Source organism: Brachypodium distachyon, chromosome 1 (assembly GCF_000005505.3).
Source record: "Brachypodium distachyon strain Bd21 chromosome 1, Brachypodium_distachyon_v3.0, whole genome shotgun sequence".
Taxonomy (NCBI): Eukaryota; Viridiplantae; Streptophyta; class Magnoliopsida; order Poales; family Poaceae; genus Brachypodium; species Brachypodium distachyon.
The window spans coordinates 36,136,737-36,156,245 of NC_016131.3; the positions used below are offsets into that span (position 1 = coordinate 36,136,737).

General features: G+C 41.5%; 1 protein-coding gene and 1 non-coding gene across 5 annotated transcripts in view; one reads left to right on the plus strand and one right to left on the minus strand.

The window, feature by feature from the left end:
* LOC100834154 (protein SWEETIE) overlaps positions 1 to 18,414 on the plus strand; it is a 44,952-nt gene extending 26,538 nt beyond the window's left edge. The window contains exons 31-48 of one of the 4 annotated variants that reach the window (XM_010229358.3): positions 1,888 to 1,981; positions 3,028 to 3,251; positions 3,369 to 3,516; positions 3,617 to 3,685; positions 4,169 to 4,225; positions 4,422 to 4,508; positions 4,592 to 4,720; positions 4,824 to 5,024; positions 5,100 to 5,540; positions 12,315 to 12,368; positions 14,552 to 14,649; positions 14,762 to 14,855; positions 14,970 to 15,105; positions 15,680 to 15,990; positions 16,072 to 16,215; positions 16,302 to 16,466; positions 16,558 to 16,683; positions 16,937 to 18,414. In XM_010229358.3, the coding sequence (XP_010227660.1) occupies positions 1,888 to 1,981; positions 3,028 to 3,251; positions 3,369 to 3,516; positions 3,617 to 3,685; positions 4,169 to 4,225; positions 4,422 to 4,508; positions 4,592 to 4,720; positions 4,824 to 5,024; positions 5,100 to 5,540; positions 12,315 to 12,368; positions 14,552 to 14,649; positions 14,762 to 14,855; positions 14,970 to 15,105; positions 15,680 to 15,990; positions 16,072 to 16,215; positions 16,302 to 16,466; positions 16,558 to 16,683; positions 16,937 to 17,830 (3,472 nt within the window). In that variant the 3' untranslated portion in view covers positions 17,831 to 18,414. Of the gene's footprint in view, positions 1 to 1,887; positions 1,982 to 3,027; positions 3,252 to 3,368; positions 3,517 to 3,616; positions 3,686 to 4,168; positions 4,226 to 4,421; positions 4,509 to 4,591; positions 4,721 to 4,823; positions 5,025 to 5,099; positions 5,541 to 12,314; positions 12,369 to 14,551; positions 14,650 to 14,761; positions 14,856 to 14,952; positions 15,106 to 15,679; positions 15,991 to 16,071; positions 16,216 to 16,301; positions 16,467 to 16,557; positions 16,684 to 16,936 lie in introns of those variants that run through there. The other 3 variants (XM_024457960.1, XM_024457961.1, XM_024457962.1) reach the window with 3 other exon arrangements.
* Positions 18,415 to 18,899: 485 nt separating this feature from the next.
* Positions 18,900 to 19,003, minus strand: MIR5174D (microRNA MIR5174d). Its single transcript, NR_126974.1, has one exon. It is a non-coding gene; the product is annotated as a microRNA MIR5174d (primary transcript).
* Positions 19,004 to 19,509: the final 506 nt, after the last annotated feature.

Consider the following 19,509-nt stretch of genomic DNA (forward strand, 5'->3'; position numbering starts at 1 on the left):
ATTTTAATTTCGTCAAAAGTTTTACCCACAAATTCTTAAATGTTTGCTGTTTCCAAGTAAACAAGTTAGTTTTACTCATGAATTAGATTTTGTGTTTCCATTTTACCCTTATTGCTTTCAGATGCATCACCATGCTGGGATGCTGTCCTTTTGCTGCATAACGTAAAACTGCCATGACTGGTATTGTCATATTTGGCAGTTATCAGTGAGATTGGATAGAAATCTTACGAATATATAAGTATTTATCAATGTAAAAGGTGGAATACTACAGGTTTAGAGTTGAAGGGATGGAGTGTGCCATAATTAGGTGCCATCATTGCATATTTCGGCACCCATCCGTATCTTACCACCATTGCGTTCTATATTGCATCACAGATCATTCAATGGTCGTACGTTTGTGAATTGCTGACGCCTATTTTGAGTTAAGAGTTCTATTTAAATAATTTTTTGAAAGGTGTTTAAATTGTTCTATTTCCCTTGATTCAGGTTGTTATAAGTAGAGTAAATTCAAGGAACCCTAATCTTGGGGGCACTAGTCACACAGAACCCCAGTTATGGTTACACAAAATCGGGGATTTGCTAGAGGATAAAATGAAAATTTGATGGAATTTGAGCTCCAAATGGTGTTGTTTAACTTGATTAGTTCATTCCGACATGAAATATGCGGTGGATGGCCTGTGTGGCATCTCCTTGCCACGTGGGAGCTGGCATGTGAGCTATGCATGCCAGTTTCTGTGTTTAGTTTGATGAAAGAGAGAATTTTGGGGGTGTGATAGTTGCCCCAAAAACTGTGGCTGTCGGATAAAATTTCCAAAAGTTGTGTTTTGTGTGACTTGTTCCTCAAAGATTGGGTGTTCCTTGATATTTACTCTGTTTAGTATGCTGTGTTATTCTGATTACTAAGATTATGGTGACTATGGCAGAATCATTTCAGTTGCATGTCTCTACTGTATCAATGTGACTATGCTTTAAGATATCAGTTTATTTTAACTTTCTGGAGTTCTCAATACCAGAGCTTCCTTTTACCTGAAATTTGTGGTGATTAAAAATGTAAATAGATAATTTATTGGTTATTGATAACAGTACAAACTTGACAAAAATTTAATAACGTCGTGTTTTGATCAATCAAACATAAGCCAGTGAATAGTATATAGTATGTCTTAGTCCTATGATTTTTAATGAGTAAAATGCACTGTAGGTCCTAAAACTATTCGGGGTGTGTCAAGTGAGTGCTAATTCTATCAAAGTGCATATTTGGACCCTAATTCTTTGTAAGTTGTTCACGCGTGGTCCTAACCGAGCCTGAGCCGCTGCTCAGGTGGCAAGTTGACTGCCACGCTGGCTAACTGCCGAGTTGCTGGAAATTGCAAATAGGCCCAACATTTCCATTTTGCAATTTCAAGCGGTGTGGGGAGAATCGGGGAAAGGACCTCGGGATGAGTAAAATGGAAAGATTGGGCCTATTTGCAATTTCCAGCGATCCGGCAGTTAGCCAGCGTGGCAGCCAACTTGCCACCTGGCCGGTCAGCAGTGGCTCAGGCTCGATTAGGACCACACGTGAACAACTTACAAAGAATTAGGGTCCAAATATGTATTTTGATATAATTAGGACTCACTTAGCACACCCCGAATAGTTTTAGGACCTACGGTGCATTTTACTCATTTTTAATTATCTTACCAGGAAGCTGGTCATGCAGGATACTTTACAATACACTTGTTTCATAGTCTTGTAACCTAACTTTCAATTTTTTCCTGCTACTTTTCACCCTATTTAATATTTCTCAACTCACTACTTTGTCTGCTACTAGAACTGTATATAATTTCCTAGTGTGAAAAGGTCTTATCAGTTGTGAAGTCAGATTAATTATTTGACTTTTAAATGTGTAGAATAGCAACAATGGTTCGCACGACAATTATGCGCTTACTGTATACATCATGTCCACTACGTCCATCTCGGTGGTTATCTGTTCTGCGGAATATGGTATGTTTAATTCACACTTTGCACTGAACTTCAATATATTTTGTTTACTTTATAAGGCTTCTTGTATTTATGCGGAACTTGTAATAGTATAGTTACCATCGCTTTCTCCCCACCATAAACACAGACATGTGACACCATAGTGAAAGAGGAATACAGTTTCTGTCCTAAATTTATGTGCTATTCCCTCCAATTCATAGTAAGTGTCGCTGATTCAGTACAACTTTGTACTAAATCAATGACACTTATTATGGATCAGAGAGAGTACTACTCTACAATTGCTTGGAATGAACATATCATGTTAGTACATGTTCCAATTGTTTATCCTGTGTCAAGTACAGATACCATGTCTCTATTAACATACTGTTCCTCTTGTCAATTTTCTCATGCAAACTCCTGTAAATTCTTGTAACTAGCATGTTCCATACTATTTAATTCTAGCATGATAGCATCTTTTTTTTGTTAGGAAACTTAGCGACCAGACCATTGCAGAGTAGATGGTGAGACAATGTTTGCTGACAGAGTTCGGCCGAAGGCTACCTCTTCAGGAGCCCTTGCTTGGGTGCTCTTTGCTGTGCAGTAAATCATCATAATACGACCGGCCACAAAGCCTGCGGAAGCTTGGAGTCCGGTCTAGGCACCCCTGCCATGAACGTCTAGACTGTCCCTCTCTTGATCATGTGTCTATGCCTAGTAGCTTCGTCTAGTCTATTTTGGCTACCCCCCGTGGTCCTTTAGATATTAGGGCCAGGTTACATGTGTTTGACTTCAACACCTAACCCTCTGCGTATCCGATTCTAACTATAGGCCATACATATATTCAACACAACTTCAAAACTTCTCTCCTTACCAAAGTGACAAAAGGCTAGTATATGCCTGAACATTTTCTCGTCTCTGAATTTGTTGTTTCTCGCTGGGTCTAGTATACATGAGAATTACATTCTTATTAGTTCCTTCATTAAGTTAGCGCAGAATTCTCCAGGAGGAAAGTCATGCTTTGGAATTGGTAGGCTTATGTTAATATTTTTCAAATTTTTGTTACCATTCAGGTTCTTGCTACATCAGTTACAAGAAATACAAGTGAACATCTGACCAGTTCTGGTCATGATGCCCTTGACAGTACATCTGAGAATGATGTGCAGTATGGAGAAGATGAAGATAATATGATTTCTGGCCCAAAGCAGGACCAAGTAAACTGGTCTGCTCCTATTATGAGTCAGTTTCCTCGAAGAAATAAACACCTCAGATACCGCACCAGACTTTTTGCAGCAGAGTATGTCTGTTATGTATACGATTGTTGCTTCTATCAAGTCCAAAGTATCCTGAAGATAATGTAATATTTTTTGTTTCTAAGTTAGCGTTTACACCTTTTGTTTTTGTGATGAAACAGATGTGTTAGCCATGTACCAGTTGCAGTTGGAATAGAACCTGCTCATTTTGATCTCTTGTTGGCAAGGAGTGCAATGGCTAAAGGGATTTCTCTGTCAAATGACTGGCTTGTGCTTAAGTTACAGGAGTTAGTCTCGCTTTCGTATCAGGTATTAATGTTGAAAAGATTTTACATTTAGACCATAGAACTATCGTAAGCTGTCAAGTCAAATTTGCCAATATAAGCTGACAACTACATTTGCATGGCAGATAAGTACTGGACAATTTGAAGGCATGCAACCGATAGGCGTGCAACTTTTATGTTTGATAATGTACAAGGTACCTTGGCTCTTCCAAATATATAATTACCTTGACATAAATACATAATTTAGTCATGCAATTAGCCACTCACATTTATATCTTTTTAATGGCAATTGTCTGTAATTTCAATTGGAATAGGAATGAACTGGTTGCGTTCACGGCTTGTTGACCATGCATATTTGTTGCTATTACAAAAGCCGTGAAACTCTAGTTCATGCTTTTTTCTTTGACACCAAACTGTAGTACATGTTTAATGAAGTATAAAGTTATCCATGCGTTCTGAAATGATTTACGCACCTGACAACTCTAGTCTGTCTATCATGCAATAACTAAGTCTGCCGTTATTGTTTGTACAAATCATGTGGTAGTTTTTATATGACACAGAAATTTTAAATGGTCTTCTTTTTTGCATGGTTTACCTTTTCTGTGATTATGTCATTCCTTCAATCCCCTCATTGCTCTGTTAAACTCAGTCTTGCGTCTTGTATTTTTTTTCCCTAGTTTGGCATGACAGTGGATCCTGAATTTCCTGGACATATCTTGTTGGAACAGTTTCAGGTGATTCTCTGATCTCCTCACTTCCTAATGCCATTTTTGAGTAAAAAAGGAAGTCTTGATGGCCCGTGTTCTTACTGTGTTATCAAATACATGTATGGAGCTTATGAATGCCAATAAAACAAGCTATGCTGATATGGTTTATAATCGTGTAATGGACCAATTGTTTAATGCTACTGTTGCGTGCTTTGAAATTCAGGCTCAACTTGTTTCTGCTGTAAGAACGGCAATAAGTACTGCTTCTGGTCCACTTCTCTTGGAGGCTGGCCTTGAACTTGCTACCAAGGTCTATCCAAATATAATTCCTACTCCTCCCTTCAGTGTTGCACACCACAATATTGATCGAACATCTATGATTGTGAACACCAGGTTATGACAAGCAGCATCATTGGCGGGGACAGAGTAGCCCTTAATCGTTTGTTTTTACTCATATCCCGTCCACTAAGTGACATAGAGGGCCTGTTTTACCCATCTTTTGCCGACTGGGTTGTGTGTAAGGTATTTCTCCTAGACCATCTTATGTAGTGATACATCTCTTCTGTTATTTGTTTTGTTATCTGGTACTGCCATAGTTTGTGATCTATGTTGAGGAATCTTACAGATCAAAGTGCGCCTTCTTACTGCACATGCTGCAGTAAAATGCTACACCTATCAATTCTTGAGGGCAAAGGAAAATGTTCCTGACGAACATCAGCATTTGGCACCGTTACTGGCAAATAGCTCGACTCTATTGGGAAAATATTGGGTTGGAGCCCTCAAAGATTATATTTCTATAAGCTTTGGCTTGCATTCAAGACTTAATGTAAGAGCATCCACCAAACTCCAATTTCTACACTCCTAAGATTATGTAGTGGCTTATGTTGTCTTCTTTAAACAGCACAAGCCATTCCTAGATGGAATTCAGTCATTATTGGTCTCGTCAAAGGTACAGAAGTATCTTGATGAAGTTTGGACACTGATTCTTCAGGCAACAGCTCTTGATGCAGCTCCTGTGGAGTTCGGCACGGATGATGAAGATGTGCATGCACATACATTTATTGCTGGATTTAGTATGGTCAAACTGGAAAGAAGTGAATTTCAGTTTCTCTGGGGACTATCGGTCCTTGTGCTATTTCATGCACGGAAATCAATGGTGAATAGTTCTGTAAAGATGAAGCTTGATCATAGCAAAGAGAAAAAGTTTGGGGATATTATTTTCCATGGACTACATAATCCAAGACCATGTGATCAGGTCTTACCTGTGTTATTGTCCCTCACAACTGAAGTCTTTTTCAGCAAGGATTTCCTTTCAGTGGATATTTGCCAGGAACTTCTCCAGGTCAGTGCACTCTGCTGTTACCTTAATGTTTAACACCTGTTTCCCCATGTTAACATAAGATATTTGCTGAAATTTGTGACTAGAATCCAAATGTAATGTTAATGCGTACATACTTGAGAAGTGCATTTACAAGCTGTCACATATGATTAGGAGTAAAATGCACCATAGGTCCTAAAACTATTTGGAGTATGTCAAGTGAGTCCTAATTCTATCAAAGTTCATATTTGGACCCTAATTCTTTGTAAGTTGTTCATCTGTTGTCCTAATCGAGACCGAGCCGCTGCTGACCAGCCAGGTGGCAAGTTGACTGCCACCATGTAGGCCAAGTTCTTTGGGCGGGAGTTTTCCCGCCATTCCTGTGGTCTGGAACTTTGCAGAAACCCCCTTATAAACAATGGAGACTGCAGTTGGCAAATTTTCTCTCATTCTTGTGGAACAAGGCCTCACCTAGGGCTGAGGGCTTATGGATTTTGCTGGTCTGTGGTGTGGCGGCTGCTGTTCTTGGGGAGGACGGGAGAGAGAGCAGGAAGAAAACCCTTTGTCTACTTAATGGGCCTTGGGCCAGCATGGGCCAACTATATTCAACACTCCCACTCAAGATGGGTGATATATATCTATCATTCCCATCTTGTCACATGCAAGATTGCAATCCTTAGTTCCCAATCCTTTTGTTAGGCAATCTGCAAGTTGCTGTCCTGAACAGACATGTTCTATCTCGATAATTCCAGCATCAAGCTTCTCCTTTATAAAGAATTTGTCAATTTCGATATGCTTTGTTCTGTCATGCTGAACAGGATTATTTGCAATACTTAGTGCTGATTTGTTATCACACCACAGATTTAAACATCCATTCTTCAAAATCTTTAGCTCACTCAATAGATGTCTGACCCATAGCATTTCACTCAACCCTTGTGACATAGCTCGATATTCAGCCTCTGCTATTGACTTGGATACCGCTGGCTGTTTCTTGCTCCTCCATGACACTAAATTTCCTCCAACAAAGACACAATAGCCTGAGGTAGATCTTCTGTCATCTAAAACAGCTTGCCGAATCTGCATCGCTATAGCCATTTATATTCAAGTGCCCGTTGCTTCTGAACCACAACCCCTTTCCTGGTGTTCCCTTCAAATATCTTAAGATTCTATGAACAGCCTCCATATGTCCACTCCTTGGTTCATGCATATATTGACTCACGACACTTACATCATAAGCTATATCTGGCCGTGTATGACAGAGGTACAATAACCTTCCAACCAACTTCTGATATGACTCCTTGTCCACTAGTTCTCCAGATTGAGCTGTCACCTTATGATTTTGATCAATCGGAGTTGATGCAGCTCTACATCCCAACATGCCCATATCACCGAGAAGATCTAGTGTATACTTCCTTTGCGATAGAGCTATTCCCTTTGACGATCTAACCACTTCTATGCCAAGGAAATATTTAAGTTGTCCAAGGCCCTTGACCTCGAAAGTCTTACTCAAGCTCCTCTTCAGTCTTGTTATCTCAGCTTCATCGTCTCCCGTAATGATTATATCATCGACATAGACAGCTAGAATTGTAATCTTCTGCTCGGAATGCCTGCAGAACAGTGTGGTCCCATTGCATTGACCATATCCCATGTCACAAACAGCCTGCCTGAATCTATCAAACCATGCTCTAGGCGATTGCTTCAAATCATAAAGAGACTTTTTCAATCTGCATACTTTGTCGGCAGTTCCAAACTCTATGAGACCAGGTGGTACCTCCATATAGACTTCCTCCTGCAAGTCCCCATGCAAGAATGCATTTTTGGCATCAACTAGTTGATGCAATGACCACCCAAAGTTGGCCGCAAAAGATATTAGAATTCTCACTGTGTTCATCTTCGCTACAGGTGCAAAGGTCTCATCATAATCGATACCATACGTCTGGCTATACCCTCTTGCCACAAGTCTTGCCTTGTATCTTTCAATTTTACCATCAGAATTCTGCTTTACCGTGTGAATCCATTTACAGTCCACTGCCTTCTTTCCATCTGGAAGATTTGTCAACTCCCAGGTCCTATTCTTCCTTAAAGCCTCTAGCTCTTCCCTCATTGCTGCGCACCACTTAGGATCCTGCCGTGCTACTCTCCAATCAGTGGGAGTGGACACTAATTGGAGAGAGGCTACAAATGCTCGATAAGAGGGTGACAAGGACTCATATGACACATAATTGCTTATATCATTTTCAAAGCCATACCGTTGCATACCATTGTATAGGTTTGTTTACCACAGCACGTGTACCCTTCCTCAAGGTGATGGGCAAGTCCTTTGTCGTCTCTGAATCAGTTCTGGACTCTCCAGAAATACCATCATTGCCTCGTGTCTCATTCTGAACCTCTGCTTGTTGCTCCCCCTGGATCTGCTGCTCTCCCCTGGATCTGCTGCTCCCCCTGAACTTTCCTTCTTGTATACACTCGAAGATTTTGTTCCTCGTGTGGCCTAGGCCACCTTCTCTGCGCCTCAGCTGGTGCCGTAGAGATAGAATCTGGTGCCACAGAGATACAAATGTGCATCTCTCTGACGGACACCAACATCGGTAACCCTGCTGGCCAGATGGATACCCAATGAAGATGCATTTTACAGCCCTCGGATCCAACTTTCCCACTGATGGCCTGTGATCCCTGACAAAACAAATGCATCCAAATAGTCTCGGGGGTACTACAAATTTGTTCTCCCCCAACAGCATTTCACAAGGAGACTTCATACCCAATACTCTTGATGGTTGATCAAATATGTAGCGGTCATCACAGCTTCACTCCAAAGGAATTTTGGAACATTCATGGTGAACATCAATGACCGAGCTACCTCTAGTATGTGTCTATTTTTTCTCTCTGCTACACCATTCTGAGGCGGAGTGTCTGGATATGATGTCTGGTGTAGAATCCCATGCTCTGACAAGAAGGTCCCAAAGACTTGGTTCACATATTCAGTACCGTTATCGGTCTGTATCACTTGCACCTGCACCTTGAACTGATTCTTCACATAGGCATAATTTTTTTTGAAACATTGGAAGACTTCATCCTGGTGCTTCATTAGATAAATCCAAGTCATGCGTGAGTAACAGTCAATAAAGGTCACAAAGTACTTCATGTTGCTAATAGACACAACAGGACATGTCCACACATCTGAATGAACAAGCATGAAAGGTGTGATGCTCCTCAATCCCTTACTCACATAAGACACCCTGGTGTGCTTTGCCCACTCACAGGCATCACACTTCAACTTATTCTTATCCACTCCTTTCATCATATCAGGAAACACCTTGTACATCTTCTCAAATGATATATGCCCCATTCTACAGTGGTGTGTCATTGCTGTTGTTTCCTTTTCTCCAAACGTTGCTACTAACATCGAGTTGTCCATCTGGCCGAGTCCCTCACAATCCATGTACCACAATCCTCTATGTCTGGTTCCAGTCCCAATCTTCTAGCCTGTCACACCATCTCGGATCACACATCTAGCTCTATTCAGAAGTATCTCGCAGTCCTGCTGGTCTATAAGAGCACTCAATGACACAAGGTTCACGGGAAATGCAGGGATGTACAAGACTGAAGACAATCTGATTTTTTGTCTACATTTCACTGATCCAATCCCTTTGATAGGCCGAGCAGTGCCATCAGCAGTTTGTATCGTTTCCTCGTGTGTGGGAGAATATGAACTATATAGTTCAAACTCCTTTGAATTTCCAGTTACGTGTTTAGATGCCCCAGAGTCTAACACTCACTCTGAATTGGTGCCATGAACAGCTACGGATGCCCTTTCAGCAACAACTTCACTTGCATACAAACAAACTTGTTTGTCCTCCTCACTGACTTGCTTGATCTCATCCTGCAAGAACGATGCTTTGTCCATCTTCATTACCATCATCTGGAGCTTCTCCAACAGCTGCCTACATTTCTTTTCTCCACAGCCACTGCATGCCACAACCTCCAATATCTCTGCAACTAACGACAACACTTGTAGATTCTTCGTGTTGACATTCGCTCCCATTGAATGCGATCTCTGAACTTCCATCAATTTCCCTTCAATCTTCTCCTCCTTCCCAGTTGCAGCCACTGCCTCCACTTCCTTGACCTGGAGCAGCTCAACCACGCCCCTCTGTTTCTTCCCGGCAGCCTCATCATGCCATGTCTGGACCTTCCCCCTGCATTCCATCTCCTGCACTGTCCTTGCCCTCGCTGCCTCGAGAGAGTCCTTGGCAGAATAAAGGGGCGTGCACTGCACCATCTCCTCCTCCACGCTGCTAGTTACGGTCACCCTTGCTGCGCCGCTGTACATCACCTCACCACTGCGCCATGCTTCCTTGCTGCTTGGCGCCGCCCCCGCGCCTGCACACTCGTCCGCACCTCGTCCTGTGCCTCCCAGCGCCGCCGCTGCAGCCTGCACGCGCCGACAAGACCCATACTGGCTGCACCAGACTCACGCACAGGAAATCGTGGGGGTCGCCTCAGGAACCGGCGCCGCCGGTGGCTCTGATACCATGTGGAACAAGGCCTCACCTAGGGCTGAGGGCTTATGGATTTTGGTGGTCTGTGGTGTGGCGGCTGCTGTTCTTGGGGAGGACGGGAGAGAGAGCAGGAAGAAAACCCTTTGTCTACTTAATGGGCCTTGGGCCAGCATGGGCCAACTATATTCAACACTTCTCTTTCTTTCTCCCGCTGCTTGAGCAGCTCACGCCGCCGCCCCTAGCCTCATCGCTGGCCCCCTTCAAAGCTCGCCGAAGTGGCAACCCTAGAATCGCCCGCCATGTCACCACTGCTCCGAGCGGGGTGGGGAGAACCGGGGAAAGGACCGCGAAATGAGTAAACGGAAATTTTGGGCCTATTTTCAATTTTCAGTGACCCGGCAGTTAGCCAGCATGGCAGTCAACTTGCCACCTGTTCGGTCAGCAGCGGCTCAGGCTCGATTGGGACCACGCGTGAACAACTTACAAAGAATTAGGGCCCAAATATGCACTTTGATAGAATTAGGACTCACTTGACACACCCCGAATGGTGTTAGGACCTGCGGTGCATTTTACTCTATAATTAGCTTGATGGCTCTTTAGTTTAATTGCTCTAAAAGTATATCTCTGTCAACCTTGAATTAGTCGAGCCTATAAATATCCATGCAATTCTTAGTGCTAGGGAACAACATTGGTCATTGTATGCTTAACTAGTAGGGAGTATGATATTACAAGTGTTTACCAGGATGAATTTTTAGGCCAAATCAAGTCATATTTTTCTAATCACTGGTGAATCATCCTCTATGTTGTCATGATTCTTGATAACTGTTTTTGTGTTTTTGAGAACTATTAAATCGTTGAGTTCTTCCTTAACTATAGTTCATCTTTAACACTTGTTCTACTGCACCTTTCCTATAAATAAATTGGAATCCACAACAATTGTGCATTGAAAAGATTTGACTAAATTAAAATTGCTTGATGGTTCATACTAGATGTTCCATTCTACAATTTGTGAGGAGAAACATAAATATTTAATTTTAAATATCCATGGTAACCATTGTTAATGTGAGGAAATATGCAACCTGTATTTCCTGGAAGCCAAGGGCCAGTATAAATATGCAGGAAACCCCTTATACAATGGGTAAAATACATAGTAAATACATGGAAAATATATACAACTCTTAACACCTCGCGTCCTCGCCCCCCTCCCTCTCAAACTCATGGTGGGTCAGCAGCACTGCGTTTTTGGTGTATGTAGCTTCTTCGAATGCCTTTTTTGGTGTTGCTCTCCATTGCCACGTGTCAGGCCGCATACATGTGCTTGATCACCGCCGATAATCGGCTGGAAGACATGGGAAATCAAGGCATGCACGACAAGATTTCAATGATGACGTCGAGGTCTAGTTGGCAGCAGTCTTACTAAAGACAGATCTGATCGAAGAAGACTTGATAGTGGATTCCCCTAGCGTTGCCCCTAGGAGATCATACTAGATCGAATCCACTCTCAGGTGCACTTGATTAGTGTCCACTAGAGTTTTCTAGTAGGGTAAAGTTCATGCCTGCATTAAAATTTGAGTGATTACAAACCCTTATGTTTTACAAGGAAAATTATTCGAAGAGGTGCGTGGCTGCAAGTTGAGCCAGCTAGGATCAAGTTAGCTACCAAATAAAGTCGGATATAGAGATTTTTTTTTTACGGAAAGATACTAGTTTAGTTAGGAAGTTAAAATGGGATCAGTTTTTTTAGGAACTTAATCCCTGGGAAGTATTGTTACACACTGTTAGTTGATTGAGGAAATGAAGTCTGTAGTATGTCTTCACTCTCAACACCTACTTCAGTGAGGTTGAGTAGTTGCAGTATACCAATATATCATTCTGGAAAGATATCTATGCTTGGTGTAATATCAATATGTAACTATTCCCAGATTTGGTACGTCGCTTGTCTGTATGCATGTCGACTTAACATATATTGTGAAACAGAAGTCATTACTCCTGTGGATTATTGAGCCAATATGCAGGAGTGCAAGTACAAGTACACATAAATCTAGGAACAAAACATGGGACTAAATATAATAGCACAGCTAGAGCCTACAGCTTAACATTATGTACTCATTATTTAACACAAGTATTTCAATGCTCAACTGTAATACTCACTATGCCATCTGAAGAGTGATTACCATCTAGACTTTCATAGAATACCAAGACATGTGTAACTGTTCTATTTTGTTGTATGTTTGGCTTCATGAATTGTGTTGTACCCTTCTCAAGACTATCCTTACATTGACAATTTGTGGTAATGCAGGTTCTCACATATGTTGATTGCTCAAGTGCTCCTATTTTATCTCTGTTCACACAGGTAATGTCACTTTGGTGCTAAGGTACTCAGTACATATTTGCATTTCATTGTATTTAGTAGTTCTAAATACGAACACTATGCTCAATTGCTCATTGTATAGTATGTTGGTGGATATACGATTATTAGTGCTCGCCTAAGGTAGAAACACAAAAACATGCAAAGAAAAGATGGAAGTTGAAAGATAAGTTTCTCAGAAAAACCGACACAAAAACGTGCAAAGAAAAGAAGATGAGAGTTGAAACACAAGTTTCTCAGAAAAACAGACACCGGTTTATGAAGTAAAATATGGTTAGGTATTACTGAATGAGTAAACTGAAAAGGGAATCTTGGTCCAACAACTCGGAAGTTGCAAACATGAACCTTATCGTCCAATCCCTACCACAAGCAGTCCATTTCTAACGAGCCTGCTCGCTTTGTAGTTAGGGTTAGTACTCTGGGGTTTGGTCAAACGGATGCCCATGGACAAGGCTCCCGGACCAGATTATTTCACGTCTGAAGTTCTCACAGCATTGGGACAGAGTGAAAGGCATCCTTGATGCCTTCAACAAAATGTGTACAATGCGCTCCGTGGTTGTGGTTTCCTGGTCCTGATAAAGCTGTGATCAGCTGATCACACAAGATCATGGAAAAGCCGGATTGCACCCCCCCCTTATGGCTAAGCTCTTTGCCAAGGCGTTTGCACCACACTTCTCTCTGAAGCTTCCAGTTATTGTGTGTACAGACTAGTGTGCATCTATCCGTAGACACAAGATCCATGACAACTTCATGATAATTCAGCAGATTATGAGCCTTCTAACACTTAGCAAAGTTCGTAGATAACCCTCAGGGTTGGCCATGTTAAGAGTGACAACTTGATCTATTTAACAGAGCTCTAAGTGAATATGTACGCAAGTACAGGTCAGGAGATAAAAGGTAGGAATCAGAAATAAAACGGAAATACATTGGCCTACTAGTATAATACAAAGCTCTCGGCAACAGGAATACAAATGTCGACATCGCTGTAATTGCAAAGAGGTCCTGGCATGAAGGGTAGCATCAGACAACAATGTCATGGTCATGGGCAAAGAGCAAGGCGGTCGCGACAAGGTTTTGCTCCGTTTAGCAACCGCCTTGGCCCGTAAATGGTATTTTGTCAATAAGGAGCACATACAATGTTGGGAACAGGGGTGCCACAGCCCCTTATGATGACAGATCAGCGATGCGTCCCACCACTCTGATTAACTGCAGCAAGGAAGAATTTGCCAAGCTGAGTAGCTGACAAACTGTTTGATTAGTTAGTTGAGAGATTTCCCAATCAGCGGTGTCAGTTTGCAGTTTCTCCATGGCTTGATTCTGAGCGTTGTTTGATTGCATCACGGGTCACCTGCCCAGCTGTAAAGCAAACATGATAAGCAGGACCGAACGGCTCGTGTTACAGTCTAACGTGAGCTCCAGTCCAACACCTGCAGCTCATCGCTAAAACCTGGGTGCCAAGTCACATAAAATGTGTTCACAAGTCTCACTGCAAGAATAGGTGCTGGACAAGGGAGTGTTTGGCCACGGACGGGCACCACACAACGATGTGTTTCTGGCTATCTGCTGGCTGACCAAGTGCCAGCAACAATGCAGCATCCCTTGGTTGATTGCTCATTCTAACATCAGTTTCTGCCTGAGGTCCTATTGCGTAGTCAGTCCACTGGATAGATACCTGGGGTTTGTGATGACTCTGTAGAGTGCTGGAGCTTTGCGATACACATGCCCAATGTGCAAAGGAAGGATGTCGCCTTCCTCACAATGCTGTCCTCATGGTGGATTCAGGAGCATTGAAATGCTGTCATCTTCGACAGTCAGGCACCAGACGTCGCTAGGCTGCTGTGTACCAAGCGGAGGCATAACTCTGACCAACATCTGCAGCAAACAATCTACAGATTAAACTCCAATCTATGTAACTCAGATGTTGTCTTCTCGGCTAATTCTATCTATCAATGCATCAAGACGCAGTGCTTTCTTGGAGAAAAAACCTCACTGATATTGCATTTCTTTTCCAAATATAAGATCATCATTTATTCACGTGTCCTGGAAGCTTGTGGGAACATTTCTCCGTGCCATAACAAAAATGCTGCTGGTTTGAAATTGGGTATTTGTTCCAGATGCTAACATGCTTTTCATTGGCTACTTTTGACAACTATTGTTTCTTCATGCAGATTGTCAGGCTCTGCCCTGCCAACTTTTTTGAGGTAGAAGCGTTTGTCTTTGCAACATTGGAATTATACTCTCATTGTCTTGCCATGATACTTCAAAGGTAATTTTCACTGTCATGTGCTTAACTCCATTTTCCATTTTTTGTGCTCCTGATTATTCCTTTTGTTCCAACATAATGTTGGTGGTTCTTTATTTTCTTTCTCTCACTGCAGCAGGGAGGGAAGTTCTCTGGAATGGTCAAGTAAAACTTTGCTTCCTGCACTATCTTTTGTAACTGAGGCTATGGGTAGTCGAATGAAAAATAAGGTACTGATATGAGGCAATCTCAGCTAATTATCCTTTGTTATATCTGTGTAAAGTGCCTTATTCCCTTTTGAAGTGTTTTTGTGATGTAATTGAATAGGCTGATTCTTGTGGCAGCATTTGTGGAAGCTGATGATTGTTCTACTATCCACATCGTACCAATCATTTCAACAAGTCTCAACTGATCTATGCATGTCAAATATCGTCTCCTTTCTTCAAAATATCATGCCTTTCATGAAGAAGTGTTTTAGAGGTACCATCTGTTCTTGAATTGATTGATGATGAATCACTTTCTTTACCAGAACATTTTGCCAGTTTCCTTGCAAACTCTGTGTATTTGAGATGTCCCCTTGCAACATATAGCTATCCGGATAGCTCTATTTCGTTGTTATCCTTATATTCTAGTTCTATCTTATTATTTTCTTCTATCTATATTTCTTTTCCTTTATAGAAATTGTGATTTGTTCAATGTATGGTCATCCATTTCTCTGCAAGTAGTTTTAATTTGCCCCACAAATGGTTAACTATTGTTCCACTCGTATTTATTTTCTAGACTCGAGTAATTATTATTATTATTATTATTATTATTATTATTATTATCACAAGTGCGCTTTCGAAATTAGTGAAAGTCCTTTCTGTATCCATGTTGTTGAACCACGAAGATTGGTAAAAGCAGTCTGAAAATAGGTGTTTGTATGGCCATCAGTTATTTATACCAAAAACATATTTTTGTGAAAAAAGAAAGTTGTAGCTTTAACTTATCTGCCTGAATACTGTGGACCAAAAAGGACAGTTCGTTCTAAATATCATGACTGTTTGTTTTGTAGAAAGAGTTGAACCAAGTGATGTGCACAGTGATCTTAAAGATGCCTTAGGAGCTTTGATTTGCCTGGTGGCATACTTCTGTACAGAGTGCGGAAATAGGATTTCGATGCTGGCAAACAAGATTTCTGATTCCTACAGGCTCTTTGCAAAGATATTATTTTTCTGTTTGGGAGAAGGCATTGCTCTTGGAAAGCTTGTTCATGAGATTTGTTATGTTGCTGAAAATGGTACTAACAATTATGGGCACATGTGGGGCAGCTTTAGACATTGCATACACATTATTCAGGGATCACTTTGTAGCACCAACATACAGGTATCTAACTGGCTCTGCCTACTATATGCACGTAAAATTTCTAGTTGTGTTGGTAGCTAACAAGATGATTTAACTAAGCAGGTTCAAATGCTGGGGATACATGTGCTTAAAACTTGTGCACAGAAAGAGCTAACTGAAGTTCTACAAACAAAGACAAATTCTTTTATGATGTTACTTGGGGAATTACTAGGGGATGTGGTTTCTGTGATGCAAACTACACTGAAGGTACTGGGTGGAAGTTTTATTAGTTTTGATATTATTGACATTTCTTGAAAAGCAAATGTCATGCTTTAACAACTTTCTTCCTCCAGAATTGTTCAACCAAGGAATCTGTCAACATCATTGATGAATGTTTGAAACTACTTTTCCTCTTCCACACACTAGCACAATCACAGAAATACCAGCAAGATGCTACAATACTTCTGCTGGATGCCTTACTGATGGTTTTCTATTTGTCTAGTGATAATGGCTCACAGGTAGAAATCGATATATATTCCCCATTTTTCATCACGTGATCTACTATTGAGTGTGGTGTTGTTCATCTTTGTCTATGCTGATTTATTTCAGGAACTTGCTGAATTAAATACCATCTCCAAGAAGTTGTTCTCTCATTTTATTCAGATTCCATCAGCTGCCATACAAATCAAAGATATAATGCTATCAGCACCACCTACAAAAAGGCAACAGCTTCAGGTATTGTGCATTATTATCTCCTTTAGATCCTTGTTCATGACGCCTTTTGAAGATTATTGTCACCTGGCCATACATGCTCCGTCATTCGAGTGCATGTGTAAAGTCTTCAAGACCCCTGTGCTAACTAAGTACTGAGCTCCCATACTGCTTTCTTTTGACGGGATACGGGATTGGGCCATTTCTGTTCTGTAGGTAGTTGTCAAATATGTGCATTCTTTGCATAGTTTTACTAAGTGCTCGTAATATTTTGTAGGATATGATCCGAGCTTCGGTCAGCCATGGTCAGATAATGGTGCCGATGAATATGAGTGCACAGTCAGAACAGAATTTTCAGGATTCTAGCAGTGAACCTGGGTCCATTGCCAGAGTGTCAGATGCTGATGCAGTTGAAGAGCAGGATGAAAATGAAGTTAGTGATGATGACTGGGATGATGATTGGGACACGTTCCAATCTCTTCCAGCAACTGCTGCGAAGGATGATGCAGATTCTGCTATAGTTGTTTCACTTGTTACTGAGCAGGGTTCTATTGCATGTCCTCATCAAGAACAGATCTCTCAGGAAAATACTAACCAATATATTGGTGATATGGACGATGCAGCTAGTGCAACAGAGGATAGGACATCTCTTGATAAAGAATTTGGGGAACCCTCTGCTTCACAAAGCACATGTCCTGAGCCACAGGTCACAAAGGATTTCCTAGAGACATCATATGAAGATTGTGAAGTCCCAACTGTTGATTGCGCGGAGCCCTCTACTCATGTTCTGATGAAAGAAAAGACAGGGAGCGAATTGCAGCAGGATCATGACATTGACAACCAATTTGGTTGTGAAGACAGAAAGAGTGATGACCTGGACTTACCGAAGGGTCATGATCCTGAAAGTAAAGATAACAAGGGTGTTTTTGGAGGAACTCAAAGGTCCGAGGGAGATGCCTTAGATGAAAATCCTTCAGATGTTCTGGTTGATGAGTTTAAGAGGGGCAGCGACACGGTATCTGTTGGTGATAACAAGTCCTTAATTAGCAGTAATGATTGTGGGGAAGAGTTAGCACCTTCATCCCATGTTGTTAACACCATGTCAGGAAATGTTACTAGCACTAGCAAAGCAAACGAACATCCTGATAACGCCAACACCAAACATCTGTAGGTGAAAGCTCGGAGTCATAACTGAGAAGGAATTCCTGTAGACCACATACATTACTGGAAAATTGAGTATGCTTATCAGGACTTTGGAAATGAAAATCCAAAAGGTTTTGTCCTGATTACAAGCACTTCTAACTGCATTCCTTGACCTCTGTGGCCCAGGTTGTACTGTTCAATGAGTGATCATGTAGTCACGTGTGCAGTCTAAAAGACCTGCCTGTACCGAGATTTGGCAAGATAAGAAGCATTGCTCGACGATACAAGATTTGATCTTTACAAGGTAATGAACTATCTGCGGTTTCTAGATCCTGTATCCAAGGCATTAGCTTAGGATTATATGCTTATAGCTACTGCGTGTTATATGTCTGTCAGATCTTGGGGTGCATGCTTTTGAGCTTTGTATTTCATTAAAAAATATTTGTGACTTCTGATATTTGCAGTTGTACCATGTTTGTGCTCGGTATGCAGTTTTGACCTCACTTTCGTGTTGGGAATACAAGGCCCATTAATATCACGTTAATGTAAGTCGTAACATTCTATTGACACCCCTGGATATTCAGTATGTATATACTATATCACTTGTGGATACAATTTCGCTCAAAAAAACTTGTGGATACAATTTACTGACGTGTTCATGTGACATTACCTCACATGCTTAAATCTGACGCCAAGGTATCTTAGGGAGTTTCTACATCGACCGTTCGATGTGTGAACCAATCTAGGACCAAATTCAGGGCCGATTAGTACGGCAGAGAACTGCAGGATTAGACATTGTCGTCATATATCTCACTCAACGGCGTGTAGACTGTAGAACAAGATGGCTCCTCGATGTCATGTTGTCGATTCTTTTTGGCAGAGTTTCAAGCTAAGATGTTGTAGACTAGTTGATTTCACTGCCATAGATAAGGACGATGCTTCAGCTGATGCACCAATTTAAGATGTTTGCCGGAGAAGCATGCCGATGCGAATGAGGGTGAGACATGTAACTTCAGAATTGCGATTGAATCAAGCAGTGGAGCCACGTCGAAAGGTGCCTGTATCTTGTACTTCTTCATTTACCAACTTGAGGACAGGACACACAAGTACTCTCTCCGTTCCATAAAGATTGGCATGGCTTTAAACTAGGTTTAGTTCAAATCCGTGCCAATCTTTATGAAACGGAGGGAAATCAGTTGAAATCTTTTTCTCAACTGATTACACGTTTGGGAGAAAAGATCTCTCCAGTGAATTGGTTGGTGCGTCTAATTCAATACATGCTCCACCTTTTGCATCTTTCATCTTTTCCCAGTGCCCATGCTCCTAATCCTACTTAGGCTTGTGCTGAACTTATTTTATAATCTGCTGTGAAAAAATATACACGAAAGTAGCGAAAAGTTGGTTAGCCAAACACGAAAATAATGAAAAATGGGTGAGAAAAACGAAATTATAAAAATCCACCGCAATGCCGAACGTAGCATTATGCTGCTATTCAACCTCCCATGGATGGTAATGGTGCTTCCCCAGCTGATGTTCCTACTCCTTTGGTTGGTGCCAAATCAGGTGATTTTAAGTTGAACGATGTAACCATGCTGGTAGTACTATGATTGCCTTAGAGCACGGATGTCTCTGTCCTTAGGAGTGGGATGAATGGCCGAGATTTGAGCGGGATATTCATCACACACTCCAACAAGTTCAAACGATGGT